The sequence below is a fragment of the Hyphopichia burtonii genome, assembly GCF_001661395.1.
Source record: "Hyphopichia burtonii NRRL Y-1933 unplaced genomic scaffold HYPBUscaffold_9, whole genome shotgun sequence".
Lineage (NCBI taxonomy): Eukaryota > Fungi > Ascomycota > Pichiomycetes > Serinales > Debaryomycetaceae > Hyphopichia > Hyphopichia burtonii.
Window position 1 is genome coordinate 3,547 of NW_017963736.1, and position 25,108 is coordinate 28,654.

Below are 25,108 nucleotides of genomic sequence, written 5' to 3' on the forward strand. Positions count from 1 at the left end.
CGACAATTCTCGAGATCTCCTTATCTCATTACCGAAAATGAAGAAAAAAAAAAAAATCAGCCAAATTCGTAAAATTGAAAGAATAACTCCTTTACACTCAAAAGTCATCCCTAGAAATCTGTTCGAGTAGTCGTCGCCGTCTATAAAATAAAGACCCCCCACAAGATTATCTCCCAAAACAAGATGATCATTTCAAGATCATATGCAGCAATCCTTGTGCAAAGATACCCATATAAATTTTTTTTCAATTTCTGTGCGGCCCCAAAATAATCTAATTATATCTTCAATCGGCTTTGGTATCATCGAATGCTTGAATATCGCCTCTTTCGCCGCACTTTACCTCAAAGGCGCTTTATTTTCGATTCGGGGGCAAAGGTTCTGTAACACCGGATTTGTTCTGGTCTCGGAGATATTCTTGTCGCATCGGAGTTACCTGAAATCAATTTAAAAAATTGGATGGAATGCATGAATGTTTGAGTTGAATTCAAAACTATAATTCAATGTGTATAGCGAAATGGTTATTGTATTGAACAATAGAACAGTTCGTAAAAGTGAGTCAATTGTAATTTGGGTTTTGGCTACGCTGCTCCTTATTGTTCTATAAAGGCGAAGAATAAACTATTCAGGAAGCGACACTCAAACGGCCCAAAAATAGTAATTTTTTCTTTTAAAATAGATCTACGATTTTGCTATTAAGTAAAATGCATTGAAACTACTCATTTCTTCATAAAAAATTTAAGAACTACTGGTTGGATGGTCCATATAGATATCTTCACCATTAGTATTAGTATTGTTGTTGTTAGCACCATCATCTGCGCTGGATTCATTTATATTGGAAGCGGTATTTCCATAATTTGAATTGATGGCAGAATTACCGGTGTTAGATGTAGTATTAGATAAATTACTTGGAATACACCAATTTCGGTGACAATGCCATGCTTTCATTTGGCATTCTCTAGAACAATACTTGGTACGCTTACATCTTCTGCATTTTGAAAATTCTCTTGGATATTTTTCCCATTTACCACATTCAAGATTTCCACATTGTCTAACACCTCCTTTGAAATCATTACGACGACATGAATTTCTCATAATTACTCCTGACCAATAATACATGTCGGTACCAGCTAAAAATGTAAATTTTTCAACCATTGGAAACAAATTAAATTTTTTATATTCAACTAATGAATCATCATAATCATTTTCTTCATTTGAATTATACCCAAATGGTTCATCATCAATATCAAAACTATCATAAGTATCATAATTCCATTTCTCTTTTAAATATTTCTTCTTTTCTAATCTTTTTTGAATAATTGAGTTGCTTAATTTTTTACTCTCCAATTCAATATATCTATTGATTTTATCACTGATATGAAATAAAGCAATTTCTCGATCTAAATCGTTAACAATTGATTCAGCATCAATTATAGAATCATATAATTTACTTAAATATGAGCTATTTTCTTCACTTTTTAAATTGGTTCCTGCCAAACATGACAAATATTCTTCATCTTCTTCATCTTCATTGTTCTTATCATCAAAATCATCTTCGTCATCTTCTGCTTCAGCATCTTCAATTAAATCCTCAACATCTGGTTTATTATTACATAAATCTAATTTATCTTCATCCAAAATAAAATCCTCATTTTGAATACTATTTATGTCATTCAACATTTGAGGTGAGCTTGATGCTGAGGCATTAAATCTTTCCAAGTATGTGTTGGTAGTTATTGGATTGATATTTCTGATACTATTAAGACTGTTGTTACCATTTTCAGGAGCGGGTCGATTGAAAAACTTATATCTTCTCAGTTTGGGGGTCATGGTTGGCCTTGAATTAATCTTCTGTTGTTTCTTTAATTTCATCTTCATTTGCTTTTGAAGATATAATTTCAATTGCTTATCCCGTATACTCATATCTATTACTAAATCAGTATTCTGTAATATTTCTTTGAGATGAGGATATTTTGATATATATGCTAATAATTGTAAAGACCAAACGATATCATCATCTCTCGGAATAACAACTCCAGTTTCAGTAAAGCTTCGAGGAGCAGATTTTGAAGTAACCATATTACCCAAATGAATATTTCGATCTTCTTGCAAATACAAATCTGATAAAAATTGTAATCCATTATCCATTTCATAATCATTGTCATCCAAGAATTTATCATCAAGTAAATCGTCCTCCTTTTCCTCTCGTAACTTTTTGATAATATTAACAATCAAATATCTTCGCTTGATATCGTTATTTGCTAAACTCTTGTTGGTAGATACACCATTGTTATTGAATTGTGTACCACTGATCCCATTCACATGAACTAGCTTGAATAATTGATCTACGGTCAAACTATCATAGTCATCACTAGTTAAATTATCTGAGCGATTACCATTGAAAAAATTAGGCATAGAATTACTATTGGGGATAGATGTGCTGGTAACTGTATCTGAAGCTAATGAAGGAGTGATTTGGATTGGAAAAGTAGAGCTTGAAAATGAGTCAATTTGATTTAAAAAATTGCTGGTAGCATTGTCAATAGCTGTATTAATATTTCGATTATTATTATTGGTATTATTATTATTATTATTTGTAGTTGTATTATCAAATGCGACTTCTTGAGTGGATCCAACTTCTGGAAAAGATTCACTTGCAGTAGCAGGTGCTGAATCGGGTTGACTATTAAGGTTCTCCATATTCATATTACTTTGAGGTTGGTTATGTTGAGTTGTAAACAGGAGTCCCGTATCTTGAGTTGGCGCAGTTCTATTGGTTACTTGAGGATCTAATGTAGGTGGTTGATTTCTTTGAGTGTTAAGGGTACGGCGATTCTGCTGCTGCTGCTGCTGAGCTGGAGGCCTTTGTTGTTGTGGATTGACATTGGATTCATTTGACAGGCGCAATTGGGTTGATGGTTGTTGGCAATTAAAATTTTCATGCCCACAACCTGGACGTACATTTGCATGAAGAAAAGTTCTTTCATGAATAGTTAAGTAATTATCTAAGACAGTGGCAATAATGGGTAACATACCAGCCTTAACAACTTTTTGTCTTATTTTTTCGGTACCCCTTGTACCTACTAAAACTAAACATTGGAAAGCCAAAGTCCATTTCCAAGCGGTGAGAAGTTTCTTTTCGCTATTGAAAATGTTATCTTTTAAATTGAAAGTCAGGTTATGACATTCGTGTAAAATCTCAATCAACCGTTCAATCCCACCATCATTTGATAAAGTTTCTCGAACTTTAGCCGAAGATGAAACGAGGTAAGTTAAATGATTTAAAGAATTGACAAGAGGTTTATCGGACGTGACTTCTAAAGCTCTTCTATCATAAAGGCTAGTGGTGATGGTCACCGCAGCTTTATTACTTGATACAGACTTGTAATTTGAATCTCTCATATATGCTTTTATAAAACTTCTGAATAATTGAGCTTGATGATTTAGAATTTCATGAAAAGAATTCTTGATGCAAATATCCCAAATGAAAAACGTAAATTGGATCGAGTTGAAGTTGTCTGAACTTGAAATAATACTATGAAGTGAATTAATTGAATAACCAAAGTGAATAAAGTCTAAAAGGACCAAGTAGAAATAAAACAAACAGCTCCGCTAATACAAGAATAATCGAAGCTTATTAATGAAAGTATAAGTGAACTCACTTAATGGAAAGAAGAAAGTATAATGAAGTCCGAGATGGCAAATCAAGGATACAGAAAAAAAAAAAACCAAAAACCTAAATGACCCTGGATGGAAGGCAAAACAAAATTCAATAAACAAAAACTAAAATTGAAGCCTAATTTGATGTAACTTCTCGATAATAAGATCTGGAGTTGGGCTATATCCAAGCACTCTGCGTGGCGCTGATGACTAAGGAGAATTCAGGGGTAGGCAAAGACGTTCAAGCAAGAGCCCTCAAGATTCCGCCAAGGCAACACTAATTACGTCGAGGTTATAGATGATACAAGCCTTATGGATTATCTGGGCCGTAATCGATTCAAATTGGTTGCAAATGTCTCTAATCAAAAAGCACTATCAAAAACTCTATTATTCCAGTTCTGTTGATACTGTTTTTTTTTTTGTTTGTTTTTGGAACTAAAGATCCGTACATTTTCTGGCTTCAGATTTTGCCACTTACCGGAATTCCTTTCTCCCATGGATTTTGTCACGTGTAAGATTTCATTTCCGGTCGCGGGGATATCAGATAAACTTCAAGATAACCAAATGGAACAGATGAATGGAGCATAAGAGGGTATTAGCATGAATTCACAACCGTTAAAGGATCTCAGTAAGCTCTCCTCCAAAGGGTTGCTTGAGCAGTCACGGGAAATCATTGAATCTATGGCTACCAGTTGGAACCGGAACAAGTCGTATCAATTCCGATACGAAGATCAAACCATTACTACCCAAATTTATACCAAAGACCATTTGAACGACGACTACTGGGCTGGAAGGATAACCACGTGGAGTGATGGTTTTTCCAAAGAGTTTAAGCAAGGTTTGTTCAGCAGATTCATGAAGTATGGGGTTGGTCTGTTGGAGTCTTTAGAGAAAAGTCATACTGAGTATGAAAAGGAGTATATTGATATATTCTATGGGTCGAAACTTAAACCCTTTGAGCTTGAGGAAACTGACCCGAGCTATACTTCGATTAGTTATCTTGCCGAATGCTATTACAATTTGGGATTCCCGTTGAAAAAAAGAGTCTTTTATGAACTAATTCATGTACTAAAGTCGGTCGATGGATCGGAAGCTTATGTGATTTCATTAGCAGTTGATCCATCTCATTTAACCGATTCGAAATCTTCCTTTGTTCATGCAGTATACACTTCGATCGAAAAGTTCACTTATCAAAATGAAGAATTATCTTGGAAAATGTGTACATGTTCAGATCCTGGTGGTCTAGTTCCTTCTTATATTACAAAATTGTCTATAAAAAATGCTATATCTAAAGATGTTCCGAGTTTCTTGAATTGGTCAAGGACTAAGTCTGTTTGAAGCTATCTAGCCATAATTTGACATCATCTCCTAAATTATCCAAAAATCCTAAATTAACATTGCCAGCAATATTATTTAAGAAATTTCCTTCGTTTTCTTCTAATGATACTGAATTAACTTTTTTTTGATTTTTTTTCTTTGAACTATGATGTCGATTTTTAATGATTATGATGAATCTATTGGGATATTTAATATAATAAAACATCCAATCGTTGGTCTTATTACTATTGAATTTATGTAGATATTCCCCGATACTACTTTCATCATTGAAAAATTCTCCATTATTTCTAGTGATGAATAAATCGATTAATTGATCATGTAAATGAAATATAGCGTTTTGGTATCTTAAAACAACTTTATTAATCTGTTGGTCTTTTTCTTCCTCTTGTGGCTGTTTTTGTTGTTCTTGTTGTTCATTATCGTTTTCTTGTTGTTCAAAAATTGCAGGAATAGGTAAAAATGGTAATGATGACTGAATTGAATAATCTTTATTGTTGTAAATTACATAGAAAAAATCATTATCAGGTTCAGGAGATTCTTTTTGATTAAACATTGTATTGAACGATCCAATACTGTTTCCCAAAATGCTTCCACCTAATAAAAAATTAGTAATTGTATCAGTAATTGGATTAAGAATCATTTCTTTCAAAGCTTTATAAAAATCGTACTCATGTAATCCATCATAGGAAGAATCATAAATTAATGTCACGTAGATATTATCTTTTGAATAAACAACTAACAGATACTCTCTTTCTTCAACAATGATTTTATCTTCTTTAAATACCTTCGTGCTTAAATACACTGGTCGGGTGAATATAAACTTATTTCCAGATTCGTCACTTCTAAGTCCAATTAAATATTCACCATGGTCATTTTCTGATTCACTCAACTCGGAAATCGTATCAGGAGCTTGACTTTCATCTTCATTATTTTGGGCTGAGCTATAACTAAATGGATTTAAATAACTCGACACTGATAACCAGCTATTTCTGTTTGAGTCTTGGGGTGGCTGTTGCAGTTGACTATTTGTCGGCTGTTCTGTTCTCATTGCATTTCCACCTAAATTTATAACACTATTCATTGTATAATTTAGTGGCAGAATGACCAAATTATTCGTTAGACTTATTGGGTTCAACAATTCTAACGCAGCAGTAGGACTAATTTTGAGTCCGTAATCGGATTGATTTGATGGAGTATTTGAGCTTGACGTCGTTATAGGTGTTGATATTTTCTTCTTAATGGAATCAGATGATGAAAAAAATTTCCCACTACTTCTGTTGGTTGTTAGTTTATTTGAATCCAAATTATCATGATAATCATGATATTCCAACCAGGTATAAATGTCCGAAAGGGAGGCTCTATCTATAATACTTTCACTGTATTCCTCTGAATATTCATCATCAAAATTGTCACCATGAATTAAACCATACTTTTTGGGAAGCTGTTTATCGAAGTAGGAAATTAAGAAGCCCCTCGGAGTTGCTTCCAGCCTGTCCAGGTAAATTTTTCTATGTAAAGTTTCCTTTATTTCATTTATTGCAGCATAACTTAGATTAATAGAAGACTTTTTGAATGTAGGATCATTAAATGAACCCTTTGGATCGGTAATCATTCCTAGAAAGCCTCCGTAATTGAGACTATTGGTCCATTTTAAATCAGGTGGGAATTTAAATATTTCTGAATTATAAGCATCCAAGAATTCTTGCCAATAAGTCAGCAAGATCACTTTCATATCTTTCAAATCCAAAAATCTTGAAAGTTTACTGAATGACGAATTTAGCATGAAAAAGTACCTATTTGCTTTCTCGAGTATTTTTAATAATTGATTAATGATAGAATCTGCTTTACCTTCAATATGTGAGGGGATTGAAACTGAACACGCAAGGTAATACTTATCTTGTAAAACCTTAGTAATAGTTGTTGAATTGGAACTCTTAATTATACTGGTTTCATCATTGTGTGATTCATTGAATGCGTGAGCTAACGAATTGATCCCTCTCAACAATCCAATTATATTCAAATGTTCCTGGAGAATAGTGTCATTGTCTTCCAAAACCCCTTGGGCCTGTGGGGTTAAAAAGCATAAGACTTGGTTCTGCAACTGCTCATTTGATTCTTCTTTATCATCAACTAACTCTGGATTATAAATCGTGATGTAATTTATCTTCGCAGCAGAGTCCTGATCCGCTTGAACATAGGCTGACAAATCTGTCCCTCCCTTCAAATTTGATATCAGTGAAATAAGATTAGTGAAGTAGTTATTCATCTTTAACCACTGCTTCCACTGACACTTTTATCGAGATATCTGGGAAGAATATGACCTCTTTTGTTTTTTTTTGCGTGTGCTGATATTAACTACAAATCGCGATTTGATAACATCTACAGAAGTTGATCTTAATTTGCAATCCCATTATTTACAGAAAGATACTATAGTAAGTAGGAATCAGTGCAGCCATAGTTCCGCCCAACCAATGTTCTTCCTTACCGCATTGGAGAAACCTTCGTTATATTTGACCCATATTCTTGTAGCTTCATGATTTGGGTCCTTTTCTCTACCATTATCTTTTTGCAATTGACTTGAAAGACCATCGTATTTGTTTTTAAAGAAATCAACAGAGTTGGCCGGTTTGGCCCTTTTCTTCTTGGTGTTTTCCTTTTCTGCCTCTTCCTTTTGTTTTGAGTCTGGTCCATCTTCAATTCTTCTTTTTGAAGCTCTACTGGCCATTAGCATCAATTCAATTTCCGATTTGATTAGTGGGAATAAACGATGTCTTTTATTTTGTACTAACTTGGAGCGGGCCAAAGAATTAATTGGGGCTAGATGGTTTTCGAAACTGACTATACTGTCCCAATCGTTGGAGAAATGTAATGTTGTTAAACCAGATTCCACGTCTTTTTGACTTTCTAATTTCAAATTAAAAGAATGTACTAAATTAGCACACTTTTGAATTGATTTTATCTCATGATCTTGTTTGATCTTATTCGAGGCTAATTCAGGGGATAACAACTTATCTAAGAATGGTAAAATATGGCAGGAGAACGATTCCGAGGATTCTGAGGATCCGAATCCCATGCTTACTTTTGTACTCAATGGGATAATTTCAAGAAGTCTTTTCACAGTAGACTTATTTTGTTTCATGACTTCCATAGTTTCAAAATCAAGGTTTCTGCTATTGGGAATCAAGCTAGTGTCGTTGGCATGTTTACGAGGGTTTATTTCACTGAATAAAGACCATACTTTCATCGTTACCAAACTCGAATAATTATTAGCATCGTTTTCTAGTTTTATGTTATCATAAAAGCTGAACCAATCACTTAATTGAGAAGGCTTTTTTAATGAATCGTCCTGTAGATGAACAACATCTAAATATCTATTGAAACAGCCTCTAACGACTTTATCTAGGGATCCGGAACTAGAGACTGCAGATTTACCCTTACCGTTTGAAATCAGATCCAATAGTTTTTCAAATGCTTCGTCTTTTGACAATTGAGCATCTCTTTTAAAGAGTTGGTCTACCATAGCAAACCATGTCAATTGAGTATCTTTATTACCGTTGGTCTTCTCTCCTCTCAATGTGTAAATCGTGGGATCAAGTTTACGACCATTGAATTGAAGATAATTGATACACGCTCTCATATCACATTCACAAACTTCAACAATCTCGTTTATTTGTTGGTAATCCAATCCAAGTTTCTCAAACTGACTGATTTTCATCAAGTGATCTTTAACGCTTCTCAATGCATTACCACTGGATCTAGAACCGGTTCCCGATTTCGTAGATTGTGGTTTTTTAAAGGCCACCATTTCACATAAGGGTCTCAATTTTTCCATTGGAGATCCAGAGTATCTTGATGAACTAGTCAGATAAATATCGTTGGCAATACAGATTATTGGTCTATTCAAAACAAATGGTTTCTTCTTCAGTTTCTTCGTGTTGGTATTACTTTCAATATTTCCTTGTTTGTTTCTTGATAATGTTCTTTGATCACTTTGACATAAATCATTCAAGACTTTGACAATTTCATTTGCATTTATACTTGAATCAATTTCATCAATAACGAGACAAGTGGGTCTTCCTTTGGAAGTGATACTATTTGTGGTTAAAGCATTAATGATCTTTAACTTGAGAGCAGCCGAAGCATTTTGAAATGCATTTCCAGTAGCACTGCTTGCTTGGGGTAAAGTATCCATACTATTTGCAGCGTTTAGTTCTTGAACTGAATACCCCAATTGTTTTGCTAAAATATGAACAATAGCCGTTTTACCAATACCCAGGGGACCATGAACTAATAGGACTTTTTTATGAGGACGACCCAATGTATCAATATTTTCACCCACAAAATCTTCGCCGTGGACTATGGCAGACCATTTTTTCAACCAGGATGATACCAATCGATATTGTTTATCATTTCCGGCAGAACAAATTTGCAAAAAATTTTTTGGTTTGTATTTTTCACTCCAGACTATGGACTCATTCTTTTTGGGCTTTTTAGTTTGTTTTTCAAGCGATAGGAGCTTATCTCTATTTTCTTTATCCTTTTGTTGTTCTCTTACTCTATCAAATAAAACATCCATATCATACAAATTTCCGCTACTTTCTTGTCCTAGTTCTTCGATACTAGCAAGATGTCTTTGTCTTCTTTTTGGTTTAAGCCTTATCTTCTCACCTGTGAAAAGCTTCACTTCTTTGCCTCTATAAGTTGTGTCTTCGAGTTCAGGAGAATTTTCTGCTGTTTCACTGGAGTCTCTATTTCCTTCTTCAAATAACGCATTATTTTGGCCATTAGATGGCTCATTGGATAGAATAGAGTTGGACATGTTAAATATAGAAGATTGGGAAGCATCTTTAGCCGGGATCACACCACTGAATAAGAGTGAGTCCGACATCTCAAACTGATTTGGATCTTGACGATCTGGTATCGAATCAATATTCTTAGAGCTGGGAAATAGCAAAGAATTTTGCGTATCAAAATCATTTGTATTACCCTCATCCTTCTCGAGAAGTTCAGCACTCAGCTCATGTTCATTTTTGGATCCTTCGTTGTCTTTATTGGGAGTATTGAATAACGGTGACTGATCTAGAGAAAACCCTAACGAATTTCCCGACCTTATCTTTTCGGTCTCCAGCATATTTAACTCAAATATCTATCGAAAGTGTATATTAGTTATTCAAGCACTACTATTTCACAAGAGAGAGAGAGAGAGAGAAACAGAGAGAGAAAACAGTATTCTTAGTTAAAATCTTTGAAACAACGCGATACGCGTAAGGTTAATATCAATATCCTGCACACAACTACCAAACATATAAGCAGAGTATTAAAACACTGGCACGGGAGCTTCACAACCGTCCATCATCTTGTTCTTGGGCCTTCGGTACCCAGCCTGTTCCCATGAAGTCAAGTTGAAATTGGTATATGCATTCATGTGTCTATTTATATAGTCGGTAGTGGGATAGTCAACCGGATCACAAGTCATTTCAACCGAGTCTTTTGGCTGATATATTCTTACATAATCCACCTCAAGTACGGCTGGAAGCTCTAAAGAAGCAAAGTCAATATCCATCCAGGTGGGAGAGAGACCTAAATTAAATACTAATGACATTGGCTCTCGAGAGATCTGTCTCCAGCCTACACCAGTCTCTGGATGTAAAGCATCGCCATAAATTGTTAGTGTTGGATCATTTCCTAGAAAGAATTGGATGTAACTATCCCTTTCATTTGTTTTAGCACTCATGTATTCATAACCATATGTTTGGAAATGAGTATTATCATCTAAAGGTTCTTTATTGTCGCTATCGTTACGGACTGAATCAAACCAAGTATTATTCAAAACTGTAATTGCAGCAATTGCCTCTTGGGTCGGTGTTCCAGTATCTTCCTTCATAAAAGTAACAAATTTATCTCGTATCTTCATATAGCTATAATCTGGTCTCCACCAAGGATCAAAAGGAGCAACTTGTAAAGTTTGAACTCCCAACCCCCAATTTGCTTGTTTATCATGGGATCCTTCAATTATATCAATTTCTGGAGCACCTCTACCAATTCCAGGACTAGGGTGATCCTCATCAAAACAAGTACACCTACTAAGTCTTTGGCCAGGCAAGTATGATATACCATCGGGAGATGATTGATTTGGGGTTATACCAAGATCACATTCATCATATGTATAGGGCCAAACGCCATCGGTGGTGGCTTGAAATCCTGCCCGAGCCAAATTTCCTAAAGACCAAATAGCAGGCCATAAACCTCTGGATTGAGAGTATGCTGGCATTTTGATACTAACAACCACTTTTGCATTTTTATTGAAACACAACTTATTCCAACTTTGAAGCATGCCTGATCTATAATCTAATCCATTAGTTGGAAAAGCATCGACTTTGATTTGCAAGGTACCATTCTTTGTCTGAATCATATCAGGTACGTAGAATTCCAAATCTGATGTAGCTGCATAGTGTATGTCTTGGGCTGTGAAAAACTGGTCTTCTCCTTCATAAAAAGTTCGTCCTTCTGCGTTGAATTCATCGGAAAACACCAATTTCCAAGTGTCTTTTGATTCAGAAGAAAACATTTCATATGCTTCTTCAGGGGTATCTGGATCAATTAAAGATGTTCTTATCGCTGCTAATGTTGGATATTGATATGGTGAGAGGATTTCATAAACTTCTGGGTCTGGGGAACCATAATACTTTTTGGCATATGAAACCAAAAATCCAACTGACCCAAATACGATTAAAGCCAATAAACCAATAGTTGCAATTAAATAACCGGTTTTGTTTTTACTATTCCAATATTTTGGTTTATAAAAATTCTTGCCAAAGTGTTTCAAATGGCCAGTGGAGTTGTCCTTCAAGTCTAAATTATCCCGATCGGTCATTAAAACTCCGCTTAGGTTGACTAATTGATACTGCTCTCGTGGAGACTCGTCGGTTTTGAGAAGGTTTTGCAATGTTAAATCATCCTTTTTGGCCTCCACAGTACGAACTCTTTGGACACTATCCTGCTTTTTATCTTGGGAAATAAATGAATTGTTCGAATTATCAGAGCTTCCATTTAGAGCTTGAGTGGTAGAATCTTCACTGAGATAATAATAGGGACCTTCTAATTTGTCTAAAAACCTAACCGGCGGTGAATGATTAACGAAATACCTTGAAAGGTTTTTATCTGCCCTTCCTGATAAATGAATGTATGAATTTTCTCTATTCAATAATCTTTCATCTTTTTTATGGAAGTTAGGATGTCTTGTTCTCGATTCATGATAATTATGGCCATCCTCATTTACTGGCTCATTTCCGGGTTGCATATCTGCTATCTTCTTTCTTGACTCTAAATCATAACTTGGACTGTCGTTAAATCCTCTTATACCAATTCTTGAAAGGAAAGTATTTGATTTGAAAGAATCTTCGCCATACCTTGAATATTCAAGGTTCTCTTGTAAGGAACCTTCAACAACAGAATTTGTTCCAGTATTAGAACCTGAAGTAGATGGCTGAGAACTATCATAATTCAAGTTTGGGCTACTCAAAGGAATTTTCTTTTCTTCCAGGTTGGAATCAAGAACCATTTTTAAGAGTTAGAAGAAAAAACAAAAAAAAAAAAAGAAACACGATTACCTATCGAACATTCAATATATATATAAACTCAGAAAAGCAACTAATTTATAAGAAATGAATTAGCAAGTCTTTTAAACTACCAGATAAAAGCTTTTTTATCAAAGCTGATGAGACATACCAAATAAGTTTCGGTACAGGATAAGTTGGGCAACCAGTCTTCAAATGCAATTTTATATCCGTCGTTCAATGCAAGATTTGTTTGTTTAGCGTATTGAAATAGTAATGGAATACTACAAATTATGTATGATTCAGTAATTTTGCAATCAAAAAAAGTAAGAATTTTCTTTTTTTGCCTCAATTTGCATCAAAAAGCGTCAAAATCCACAAATATTTCAACTCACAATCGAAGTTTACTGTAAGCAAAGAACTTTTTTTTAACTTTTTTCCACTTTGGCTAATAGGGTGAATTAAAGATTGAAAATCGTTTAAGTTGTATCAATAACGGGGATAACGTTGGCTTCAGCCGCAAATTGCCTTTGTAGCGAGATAATTTCAGATTATTTGCAGCAATTGAAGAGGCATTAAAAATATCTCCGATATGAACAAAAACAAATCTCAGAGAGTATTTCAAGTCTTTATTGTAAGACTAAATGTATATTTAACGAATCAAGAGGGAGCAGGTTTTCAAAGTTCCAGGCTTCTTAATAATAAGTTCCCATAATTAAATTCTTTGAGAATCCAGGCTTACCAATGACCTGAACCACCACACCAGCATGATTAACAACTACACAGGAGGGACAGCTGCTTACTGTGGGATCCCATTCATTTGTTTCCAGGTTCCAAGATGGGGCAAAAGGTGGATATAACTTGCCTTGGGTTCCCAAGCAGCACCCGTGCACCAAATAAATACCACGTTACATTAAGCTACAGATATTGGGATAAGATATTGAACGGAATCAATACATATTCTATAAACATATCTAAGCAGAAGAATTAAATAATGTTAAAGATAAGAAAAAAAGAAACAAAACAAAGGCCGAAATATTTAGTTTATATAGAAGATGTAATAATTTTTCCGAAAAAAAGAAGTTAAACACCCTGTTCTATTATTATATCAGAAGATTGATTTAATTAGCATCAAAAGCTCTTGGAGCTTCACCTTCAGGACCAATGTATTTAGGATCTCTCCAAGGACCGTAATCATTTAAGTATAATTGATCATCGGTGACTTCGGATTTACCACCGAATTTGGTTGGTAAATTTTCAGCAGGAATTTGTTTTAATAATTCTTTGGAGTAAGAAGAACCCAAAATATGAATTTTAGAAACGGTAACTGGATCTAAGAAAGGCTTAAATAATTTAAAAGCAGTTGAGAAACCAAAAGGAGCATTAATTAAGTAAAATTTCCCCATTCTTTCTGGATAATAATCTTGACCAATTTTAGAAGCTTCTTTAACGTAACCAACAACGTTATAAGCAGCACTGATTGAGATACCTTTTAAATCCATAATGGTACAAGAGGTTTCAACCAAATAGTCTCTTTCTCTTGAACAAGCAGCCAATCTATATCTAGCAAAAGACTCATATTCCCAAACCAAATTTTTTAACATTCTATCTTGAGTAGTTAATTTTAACATTTCATTCAAATTAACTTTACCCAATTCTTCAAAATAAACCGGTCTACCATCTTTATCAGTTTTATGATAATATTGAGGATACAATTTAGCAACCAATGGTTTTTCATCGTAATGGAAATCAGTTAAAATATTATTAGTACCAAATTCTTTTCTCCATTTTTCACATTCAATAAACATTTGTTTGGTTTTTTCTAAATCAAACTTTCTAGCTCTTAAAAATCTCAATAATGATGCATCATCTAAACGTTCAGTGTATCCTAATTCTGATAATTGATCATGGAATTGCTTTAAAGTTTGCTTTTGAGCTTCGGTTAAGTTTGAAGTATAACCGGTTTGGTCTGTTGGAGCGTTAACTTGAGGAAATGAAGCCAAATATTCGGCTTCGGAAAGTGGTGCTGCACTCATACTTACTACTGGGTTCAATTAACTTACTGCAATATATCTATTCAAGAAAGCAAGTATTTAAAGGAAATTGAAGTATTTTAAACCGATCATAAACTTTTTTTTTTCGTTCTTTTTTGCTTTGCTCGTTGAAATTTTAGTGTTTTTTTTTGTTCGTTACTCTTTTTTACAGTTTTCGTTTTGTTAGTCTACTGCTCAAGTATAAACAAAATGGTCTGTTGAAGTAAAGCAGCTTATTAGTAGTAAAGCTTCTAGGTAGCAGAACGGCTTCTTAGTAGCAGACAACGAGTCAGCAGAAAAGGTGTAAGTACAGAACGATAATTAGGGCTGGTAAAATGAAGTTTTGCCGGACAAAACCTAATTTGAAAGAAACTTAGTCTTGATAGATTATCATAGAAATTAGGAACAGCGTGTGGTTCCAATCCTCCATAGGAGTGTGTGGATACCAGGGCACTTTTGTCAGTCTTCGTCTATCGGATGGAGCCTGGGCAGGTTTATTTTGTAACGAGTTAGACTATAAAACATGTATTAAGCATTCTACAAATATAAGACACAACAAAGAAGAGAACCAGGATTGATAGAAATAAAGAAAAGTATTAGTAAAACTATTATTGAAATGAAGAGCTGGGACAAGAAGAGATGTAGTTAATTTCTTCTTAACCATTTTTTAAAGGGGTTTTTAGTAGTTTTCGTTACTGAACCCAAAGAGTTAGAGCTGTTAAAATTAATATCCGTGGTATTATTGGAAGAGTCATTATCAAAATTTATATCTTGAAATTTCAATTTTAGTAAACCAAGGGCATTATCAGTAATTTTTTTATAATTATGAGGGATACCATCTTGAAAATGGGAATCGTAAAAGACAATTGCATTTCTTGAAGTGTCGAGATAAGCTCTTGATAAGATATCGATTGTAAACGAATCCCACATTAATTGATCATTTTGGAAATTTTCTGGATATTCAGGTAATTCTAATTCAATTAATAAATCACTTATTTTGTTCATTAAATTAGTACTTTGTTTTTGAATATCTTTTAATGTAATATTTGAAGTTATAAATGAAAAAATATTTTCATTACTTCTACAAAGTGATTTAATAAATCCTTCAGTTTCATTATCTCCGACTAAATCTAAGAATTCCAGTTTTTCAAATTCTAAAGATCCAATTTGGTAAACATTTTTCTCGTTATTGATATGAATATCTCCATTACTTTCTCTTGAGCTATCTCTTTGATGGAACAAACTACTGCTGTTGTTGTTCAATTGATTCTGTGAATTAATTGATCCTCGAGCTTGTTGTTGTTGCAGTTGTTGTTGCAGTTGTTGCAGTTGTTGCAGTTGTTGCAGTTGTTGTGGGGGTTGTTGCAGCGTTGAAACGCTTTCGTTAGCTGATAACGTAGTACTAATGCTAATTGAAGAATTAGATGAACTGATCTTGTTACCTGATGAAGTAGTTGGTAATAAATAATTCCCATTTCCATTACCGTTGGTTCCATTATTAGTCGAGGTATTATTAATCGATGAAATAGAAGATGAATGATGATGTAAATTAGCCCCTTTTAAGTTTAATAAATGAATAAATTGGGTTAATCTTAAATATTTATCAATTAAATATGGAGTAGTTGGTAATTCATTAGAAGTTGAGTCTCCACTCAATCCTAAATCAAATCTCTTAACTTCATGACTTAAATCTAAGATTTTTTCATTAAAATCATTTTTACGCCCAGTGATTTTATCAAAGTAATCATAAATATCATCATGATGTTCTTTTAAGAAACGATTCATTTTAACTAAATGAGGTTCTTTATGAGGACTAAATTCTTGTCTATTGGCTAAATTTAATAGAATTTTAGCAATTAATGTTAAAGTTCTTTGAGTTTTACCAGTTTGATGATTCTTAGTTAAATAAAATAACTTTGGATTTAAAATAGCTGGACAGAAAAATCTTAAGAAAATAAAAGCACTTAAACAATTTAATGCGGTCACCTTATCATCAGGATCACAAGCTAAATCAACTTTTGTTCTAAAATTTTTAAGTTGAATTTTAATTTGTTGTGGTAAATCATTAGAAGTGATATAAATTTTATTCCAAATTTCTTCAGCGTAATGATATAAATTATTAAAATTTTCTTCAACCATCGATTTGATTTTGATTTCACGTTCTTTTTCAACATCTGAGTCATAACCATCACTATCATCATCACTATCATCACTTCCATTTTCTAAAGAGTCAGTAGTTTTACCCTTTCTTTCAGCTTTTTCTTGTAATCTAACATATCTTGGATCAACTTCACAACTTTTATTTTCTTCACTTACTTTACTGAAAAAATCACCAAAAACTTTTTCAAGATATTCTTGACCAATTCTTAAATTATATTTTTCTAAAGATTTTGAAAAAATTGAAGAACCTCTAAATAAGGTATTGAAAACATTATTTGAACTTGAAGAAGTTGGATTATTTCTATTAACGTAATTTTTTCTAGTCATTTTATCAACATTAACTAATTCAACTTCCATTAAAGATTTAAACCATTTATCTTCAATACCTAAGCTTTGGAAAATATCTAACATTATTAAACTAACATTTTCAAAGTCTGATGTTGGTACATTATCATTACAATATTTAATAAGGTCTTTCATTGGAGCATTTAATAACATACTTTCTAAAGTTTTAAAATTTGAAGGACTTAAAATATGATATTCTTTTAAATTAACTGTAAGTAATAATTTACCAATTGGTAAATTGGTTGAGTCATAAATTGATAATCTAACAATATCATTACCGATAGATGAAGTATTAATTAGATTACCACCATTAATACCATTATTACCAGCAGAACCCGACATCATCATGGTTGAATTAGTATTTAATTGTTTTATTAAGATATCAGGAGTAATATAAACTGTACCAATTAATTTATCTTTTGAAGAATAAGTATTATTATTGGAAGAACACTTTTTAATTAAGATATGAACGATTTGAGTCAGAATAGGTAAATCAGTTGAAAATTCTTCTTTCCAAAAAGGATTGATTGAATAATTAACCATGGCAGTTCTTGACCAAGGTAACCCCCACATAACCACTTCTGCATAAATTTTACCATTTTTCAAAGGTTCTTCATCAAATTTAGCTTCAATAATATCTATACCAACTTTTTTAGAAACTCTAAAATTATCTTTTGAATAATCACTCAAAGGAGGTAATAAATTAGTGGAAGAAGATTGATTTGAAGATTGATTTAAAGGTTGATCTAATAAACTTTGATTATTGGCAAAACTAAAAGAAGAAGCTGTTGGAGTAGCCGGATTTGAAGCACGTCCGGATGAATTAAAAGAACTAAAGGTAGTATCATTAATAGTACTATCATTATCATCATTATTTAAACTTATGGTTGAATTTTTTCTAATGTTTGATGAGGGAGCAATATTGGAAAAGGGAGGATTTAATTTAAGAGAAGATTTTTCATTAAAAGAACCAATATATTCACGTTTAGCAAAATAGTTTAAACCAACAAACCAATCTTCTAGATCAATATGTAAAGGAAATTCAATCAAGATTCTTTGGTTTGAATGAATTGGTTTACAGTCTTTAGTTAAAAAGGCATTGTGAGGAGCCAATAGATCAGAATTAGTAGTACTGATTGATTTTATAATATTGTTCCAACGTAATTCTTTGATTTGACCAATGAATAAAATATTTGAACTATCAAAGATAGAATGATGAACTTCTCTAATTTCCGAAGACATCATTGATTTAATATCAATTGAATAAAGAAGAGTACCATCTAATTCACTAATAAAATTTAACATACCATTACTTTTCAAAACCCCCATTGTATAAAACCAGCCTTCATTAATATTATCAAGATTTGAACTTTGTTGATGAGATTGATGATGGTGATTGTTATTATTTGAGTCAAGATCAGTTAAGGATTCAAAATTACTCGAATCAAAGATATTTGCTTGATAAATTGGAGCTTTTGGACCAGGAACAATTTTTAAATTTTTTTGTTTTGATGGAATTGGACCATAAATTTTATAACGACAAACCAATAATTCATGAGGAGTACTTGAAGAGCTAGTTGATTCAAAAACTTTATTATCACAATACCATTTCTTCACCAAACCAGCTGGTTTTAAAGATTGCCAAACTATTAATGAACTAATTAAATTACCAAAATTACTTTTGGAAGGTACTTTGATATAAATTTTTTCATTATCATAAGTTTTAATAAAAATAACCGGAGGCTCATCATGGGCATTGGCATTGTTTGAATTCCCATTATTGTTTTTAGGCAGAGTGGTTGTATTTGATGTATTATTAAGTGATCCATTACTTGATTTTTTCAGTAATTTTTTCTTAGAAGTATGATTTGATGGATTCGAAACATTCAACGTTGGATAGATCTGAACGTAACATGATTGTAACGATTGTAAAAGCAAATAATGAGTATCATTTTCATCATTTGAATATAATTGTCCTGATGAATTTATCGATAATGAATAACTATGGATCCAATTGATTGAATCGGACGAAATTAAAAAATTCTGTCCGGAAAAAATCCCCTTATTTCTAGCAATAACTTTATGGAAAGGTGTAGAATGCTTCATCTTGTTACTGGGAGAGAAAAGAAGGTAGTCGGATCAATTATTCAAAAATTTCTGCTGGTATAAGTAAAAAGAAGAACCAAAAATCAAAAAAAAAAAAAAAAAAAAAAAAAAAAAAAAAAAACAACTGTCAATCAAAATAGAGTGCACATTATGATTTGATAAATACGCGTATTACAAGGTTGAAAAGTCAATTAAGAGCTTGAAACTATGAGGCTGATACTTACTTTTAATAACTGACTTCGCAAGACCAGTGGGTGTTGGCAGTCATTGTGTAATTTCGGCTAAATTTCAAGCTGAATCCCTCAATCAGTGCAGAATTTCTGCTTGAAACTTGGAATCATTTGGCCGGGGTGCTTTATCAGCATTACATGATGGTACGATGCGTACCTATGCACATACTGTAGACAAACTAACACGGTACTATAGTAGGTGTAATAGAGGAAGTAATAGTAATAGCGAGAGTGTGTAATATGTAATAGAGTTATGGTAATATTGAAAAGTAGTAATAGAATGGTAATAGAACGGTAATAGAACGGTAATAGAACGGTAATAGAACGGTAATAGAATGATAATAGAATGGTAATAGAATAGTAATGGTAAGAGTATCAATTTTTGCATTAAAGTTGTAGTAATTGAGTACAATGTAGAGTAAACTAAGGTACTTACGGTATCAGTACGCGTGTCAGTACTAGTACTACATACTAGTAATAGTATAGCATACAGTAATAGTGTACAGTAACAGAGCACGAGTATTAGTAATTGAGAAGATAGTGGAATGAAAAACACCTGAATATCATAGTATCACAGTAGTATTAGAGTAGGTAGAGTAAAGGAGTATTAGTAAAGGAGTAATGGTAATGTGTTGGAGTGCAACCGGGTAACCTCCGTGCCGCACAAACTGTCAATTACACTACTCTTTCAAGTAACGACAAAATCGACTCAATGCAGCGAACAAAAATTTCAGCAGAGAAGCCATCGATAGATACTTGGGATACTATAGAATAAAGAGATCCACATGTATTGAGAGAGATAGGGCATACCGTTACTGTGGTGGGAAGAAATAATATATACTGAGGAAGAAATACTGCGAGAGTTGAACCAGGATAATTAGCTAAAGTTGATAAAATGAGTAATTTAGCTTATCAAAATTTTGAAGTTGATACGATTGATGATGTTTCATCCCATCATTCCACGATAGTGGAAGGACATGAGATTGACCAGGACAATGGTAGTGATGTGGGAGATTCAGACTTGCAATATTTAATTGATGACTTAAATGAAGAAGGAACCGGGATAATTTCTGAAGAAAGTTTACCAGCACATGCATGTTCATATTGTGGGATACATTCACCGGATTCAGTATTAAAATGTAATACTTGTAACAAGTGGTTTTGTAATTCCAAGTCCCATGGAGGTTCTTCTCATATAGTGACTCATATGGTTTTATCAAGACATAATTCAGTTTCATTACATGAAGAAAGTGAATTAGGAGATACTAATTTGGAATGTTATAATTGTGGGAATAAAAATGTATTTATATTAGGATTTGTCAGTGCTAAAAGAGAATCAGTTGTTATAATATTGTGTCGATTACCATGTGCACAAAATAAAGATTTTAATTGGGATGTTAATAGCTGGCAATCATTAATTGAAGAACGTCAATTTTTACCATGGATTGCTGCAATACCCCAAGAAGAGGAATTGATTAATTCTAAATTAGTTAGTCATGATCAAATTACTAAATTAGAAACTCAATGGAGATTGAATCGTGATGCTACAATTGAAGATGTTGATAATGATAAAACTGAAGAAGAAGAAGTTTTACCAATTTTAATGAGATACAATGACGCTTTCCAATATCAACATGCTTTTGCTCCTTTAGTCCAATTAGAAGCAAGTTATGATAAAAGTTTGAAAGAGTCACAAGCTTTAGAACATATTAGTATTAAATGGGCTATGGGTTTAAATTTCCATCACTTAGCAAGTTTTTCATTATCAACTTTTGAATCCACTGATTTAAAAATTGCCGTTGGTGATGAAATAATTTTAAGATATAATCGGAATGATTATGAAAAATGGGAAGGTCACGGTTATATTATTAGATTACCAAATAGTCATCAAGAAGAATTTACTTTGGAATTATCAAGTAATAAAATTAAACCTCCAATTCATTTAAATACTGGATTTACGGCAGAATTTGTTTGGAAAGGTACCTCTTATGAAAGAATGCAATTGGCGTTGAAAAGATTTGCCATTGATCAAGAAAGTGTTAGTGGCTATATTTATCATAAATTATTAGGTCATGATGTTAATCCAATTGAATTTGATATAAATTTACCAGAAAAATTATCGCATCCAAATTTGACAAAATTAAATTCATCACAAACAAATGCAGTTAAATCAGTTTTGAAAAGACCATTATCATTAATTCAAGGTCCTCCAGGTACTGGTAAAACCGTTACTTCAGCAACAATTATTTATCATTTAAGTAAGTTAAATAAGAAAAAGACGTTGGTTTGTGCACCATCAAATGTTGCAGTTGATCATTTAGCTGCTAAATTAGATTCTTTAGGATTATCAGTGGTTAGGTTAACTGCAAAATCAAGAGAAGATGTTGAAAGTTCGGTCGATCATTTATCATTACATAATTTAGTAAATAAAAGTGCTAAAGGAGAATTGAAAAATTTAATTAAATTAAGAGATGAAATTGGTGAATTAGCTGATGAAGATTCAAAATCCTTATTTAAATTAGTTAAAAATCGTGAAAGAAAAATTTTAAATAAATGTGATGTTGTTTGTTGTACTTGTGTTGGTGCTGGTGATAGAAGATTAAGTGAGTTAGCTTTTAGAACTGTTCTAATTGATGAAAGTACTCAAGCTTCAGAACCAGAAGTTTTAATTCCAATTGTTCAAGGTGCTAAACAAGTCATTTTAGTTGGTGATCATCAACAATTAGGACCAGTTATATTGGATAAAAAGGCAGGGGATGCCGGTTTAAAACAATCACTTTTTGAAAGATTGGTTGTTTTAGGACATGTTCCAATAAGATTAGAAGTGCAATATAGAATGCATCCAATATTATCGGAATTCCCATCAAATATGTTTTATGAAGGATCATTGCAAAATGGAGTTAATCTGGAACAAAGATTGATTCAAAATTCAACGTTCCCATGGCCAGTTTATAATAATCCAATGATGTTTTGGGCAAATTATGGTAAGGAAGAAATGAGTAGTAGTGGTGTTTCATTTTTAAATAGAGTGGAAGCCATGAATGTTGAAAAAATTGTAACAAGATTATTTAAAGATGGGATAAAACCAAGTCAGATTGGGGTCATTACTCCTTATGAAGGTCAAAGAGCTTATATTAATCAATATATGTCAATAAATAGTACTCTTATTGATAGAAGAAATGAATATTTAGAAATAGAGGTTACCTCAGTTGATGCATTCCAAGGAAGAGAAAAAGATTTTATCATATTAAGTTGCGTTAGAGCTAATGATGGACAAAATATTGGTTTTTTAAAAGATCCAAGAAGATTAAATGTTGCATTAACCAGAGCTAAATACGGTTTGGTTATATTAGGTAATCCAAGAGCATTATCTAGAAATAAATTATGGAATCATTTATTAATTCATTTCAGAGAACGAGGATGTCTTGTTGATGGACCATTAGAAAACTTACAATTGTCAATGGTTACATTAAATACTAAAACCAGAGGTAATTTACCGGGAGAAAAACAAATGTATAAAAATAAATTTGGATTGAATTCAACTGATTTCTCCGGATCATCTACCAATTTTGATACTGAAAGTATCCTCTCTTATGCCGATAGTCGAATTAGCAACAATGGTAATTGGCCAACTTTAGAAGAGGCACAATCGCAACAAGTATTTAATTCCGAAGTGAATTTAAATGCAAATTTTGCATCCAGATTAAATGATATTAATCAACACTACGATAAAAATACCAACCACCAAATGGAAGATGATATTAAGAGTATAACTAGTTCTTTTGCAGCAGGCCTAAACCTAAATTAAGTACATATGTATTTATATATATATATATATAAATCAAAATTTTTTTTTTGTTTACACAAGATGAATTTGTACCCATCAACAAACCAGTTACTGAAACTACTCCCAATTCACCAATTAACAGGGAAGGAGGACCCCCCCCCCACGGAACTCCGGGAAGAGCGAAGCACGATCGACCATAACAGCTGAGCTAATGTAAACCCAGGTAAAGTTCAGTAAGTTCAAGTAGGGCAAACACCATTTTGTCTCACTAATGCTTTATATTTCTGTTTCGATTATTATGAAAAGAGTGATTTAAGCAATTGTACAGTAAAGAAAGCTAGAATCGTTTATAGTTACCAGATCGGAGCAATTAAATTGGCAGTTTGTACAATATTAAATCAAAATATTAGTCCAGTCAGCTGCACATTTGTTTTTGCAATTTGTTATCTCGTAATAAGAAGAGGTTATGAAAAGATTATGCTTATAAGCTTATGTTAAGTAAGTTACGTTATCTTTGTTGAAAATAGCGGATATGCCGCATATAAAGATAATCAGAAACGCAACGTTTTATACCAAACTGAAAACATCACCCAATGAAGTAGAAACTCGCCTCAAGAGCTTATTATTGATTTGAAAATTATTACAAGATCGACAATTTAACAGCTTTACGTCCTGTTATGTTTAAGAGGAGCAGGTTTTATTAAAAAATTTTGATGGTGTCATCACTGAAATTTCTTTATTAAAACTGGCAATAATATCAAATTAGGCTAATCTACAAGTTAACTAGTCAACCTTAAAAACGCCAAACACAAAAGTAGTCAAAGGGTATAGGTATATTGGCTAATTGACTATTGTTCTATTGTATGTAGATGAGGATTATATAAATTTCTCTTTTATTTCCTTCTTTCGTTGGTGTTGTTTGTTGTTGTGTTGTGGTTAATGCGGCAAGTATGTCACTATACTAACTACACCAATGTCCTTAGTATTTCTACATTGTTCTTTGCCTTGGGCCTTTTGCTTTCTTTTGGTTAGTGAAGCTTTTCTTTTGCAAAAAGGTTTTCTTTTGCAAAGGTTTTCTTTTGCAAAGGTTTTCTTTTGCAAAGATTTGCTTTGGTTAGTGAGGCCTTTAGTGAAGCCTTTAGTGAAGCTTTGGTTGTTGCTTTCACTAGTGAAGCTTTGGTTCTTTGTATTTTGTTTCTTTCGTAGGATTTTTTCTTTTTTTTTTTTTTGTAGGATTTTTTTTTTTTTTTGTCACTTTCTTTTGCTTTTAGCTTCCTTTGGTATTTCTGTTTTTTTTTGTTTCTTCTTCTTTAACGGTGAATCTTACCTTGGTGCTGCTTGTGATACTTGTCCTGACTTGTTGATTGTGCTGCTCTACGTTTGTTGTGTTTGTTGGTTGTGATTCTTTGTTCTGTTTCTTTAGACAGAAGTCAAAATCCGAACTACTGATACCATTTTTGAATTTAAGTTGTACTACAAAATCGCTTGAGATATATAGCGGCTTGTTTAGCGGTTTTGTTTATAGCCAGGTTTGTTCGATTGCAATTTTGTTGAGTTTTCCTGCTTCGTTCGTTTTTATATTGTTGGTTTCAGTCTTACGAAAAAGTTTCCTCCAGATTATTTTATTTTCCCATTGACCACCCTTTCTTCTCATGAAATCATTGCTTTGCCAATCTGAAGTTGTTTCTTCCCTTGGTTTCATATAACATTTAAAAAGAAAAGAAAAAGAATAAATATTTTTAGAAAAATCCCAATTTTTTCATTAATCAAAGTGATTAACCATTCGTTAGTGTCAATAAGAAGAATTGACAGGATTTGAAAAGAGAGGCCCCTCCAAAAAATAAACAGTTTGTTCTTTTTTTCCTTTCTTTCTTTCTTTCTTTCTTTCTTTCTTTC

General features: G+C 32.8%; 10 protein-coding genes across 10 annotated transcripts; 3 read left to right on the forward strand and 7 right to left on the reverse strand.

Annotated features, from left to right (window-relative positions):
* Positions 1-735: 735 nt before the first annotated feature.
* Positions 736-3,399, reverse strand: MUB1 (Mub1p; the record flags this gene model as incomplete). The annotated part of the gene is made up of 1 exon (XM_020220298.1): positions 736-3,399. One exon carries the CDS (start codon positions 3,397-3,399, stop codon positions 736-738), a length of 2,664 nt encoding a protein of 887 aa, XP_020073835.1.
* Positions 3,400-4,254: 855 nt separating this feature from the next.
* Positions 4,255-5,023, forward strand: HYPBUDRAFT_154125 (uncharacterized protein; the record flags this gene model as incomplete). The annotated part of the gene is made up of 1 exon (XM_020221914.1): positions 4,255-5,023. One exon carries the CDS (start codon positions 4,258-4,260, stop codon positions 4,993-4,995), a length of 738 nt encoding a protein of 245 aa, XP_020073836.1. The 3' UTR covers positions 4,996-5,023.
* Positions 5,024-5,160: 137 nt separating this feature from the next.
* On the reverse strand, positions 5,161-7,291 carry HYPBUDRAFT_168788 (uncharacterized protein; the record flags this gene model as incomplete). The annotated part of the gene is made up of 2 exons (XM_020222822.1): positions 5,254-7,291; positions 5,161-5,171 (listed from the first exon to the last, which is right to left on the reverse strand). Exons 1-2 carry the CDS (start codon positions 7,259-7,261, stop codon positions 5,161-5,163), a joined length of 2,019 nt encoding a protein of 672 aa, XP_020073837.1. The 5' UTR covers positions 7,262-7,291.
* A 147-nt stretch (positions 7,292-7,438) lies between these two features.
* Positions 7,439-9,883, reverse strand: CTF18 (Ctf18p; the record flags this gene model as incomplete). Its single annotated transcript, XM_020219115.1, has 1 exon — positions 7,439-9,883. One exon carries the CDS (start codon positions 9,881-9,883, stop codon positions 7,439-7,441), a length of 2,445 nt encoding a protein of 814 aa, XP_020073838.1.
* Positions 9,884-10,312: 429 nt separating this feature from the next.
* On the reverse strand, positions 10,313-11,869 carry KRE62 (Kre62p; the record flags this gene model as incomplete). The annotated part of the gene is made up of 1 exon (XM_020219082.1): positions 10,313-11,869. One exon carries the CDS (start codon positions 11,867-11,869, stop codon positions 10,313-10,315), a length of 1,557 nt encoding a protein of 518 aa, XP_020073839.1.
* A 1,803-nt stretch (positions 11,870-13,672) lies between these two features.
* Positions 13,673-14,587, reverse strand: SEC14 (phosphatidylinositol/phosphatidylcholine transfer protein; the record flags this gene model as incomplete). The annotated part of the gene is made up of 1 exon (XM_020220299.1): positions 13,673-14,587. The coding sequence occupies one exon, from the start codon at positions 14,585-14,587 to the stop codon at positions 13,673-13,675; it is 915 nt and encodes a 304-aa protein (XP_020073840.1).
* Positions 14,588-15,229: 642 nt separating this feature from the next.
* Positions 15,230-19,195, reverse strand: BUD2 (Bud2p; the record flags this gene model as incomplete). The annotated part of the gene is made up of 1 exon (XM_020219557.1): positions 15,230-19,195. One exon carries the CDS (start codon positions 19,193-19,195, stop codon positions 15,230-15,232), a length of 3,966 nt encoding a protein of 1,321 aa, XP_020073841.1.
* Positions 19,196-22,784: 3,589 nt separating this feature from the next.
* Positions 22,785-23,235, forward strand: NAM7 (ATP-dependent RNA helicase; the record flags this gene model as incomplete). Its single annotated transcript, XM_020221915.1, has 1 exon — positions 22,785-23,235. The coding sequence occupies exon 1, from the start codon at positions 22,886-22,888 to the stop codon at positions 23,231-23,233; it is 348 nt and encodes a 115-aa protein (XP_020073842.1). The 5' UTR covers positions 22,785-22,885.
* Positions 23,236-23,902: 667 nt separating this feature from the next.
* HYPBUDRAFT_232888 (uncharacterized protein) lies at positions 23,903-24,673 on the forward strand. Its single transcript, XM_020223154.1, has one exon. It carries the CDS (start codon positions 24,186-24,188, stop codon positions 24,612-24,614), a length of 429 nt encoding a protein of 142 aa, XP_020073843.1. The 5' UTR covers positions 23,903-24,185; the 3' UTR covers positions 24,615-24,673.
* On the reverse strand, positions 24,674-24,980 carry HYPBUDRAFT_232889 (uncharacterized protein). The gene has a single exon (XM_020223155.1). The coding sequence runs from the start codon at positions 24,912-24,914 to the stop codon at positions 24,732-24,734; it is 183 nt and encodes a 60-aa protein (XP_020073844.1). The 5' UTR covers positions 24,915-24,980; the 3' UTR covers positions 24,674-24,731.
* Positions 24,981-25,108: the final 128 nt, after the last annotated feature.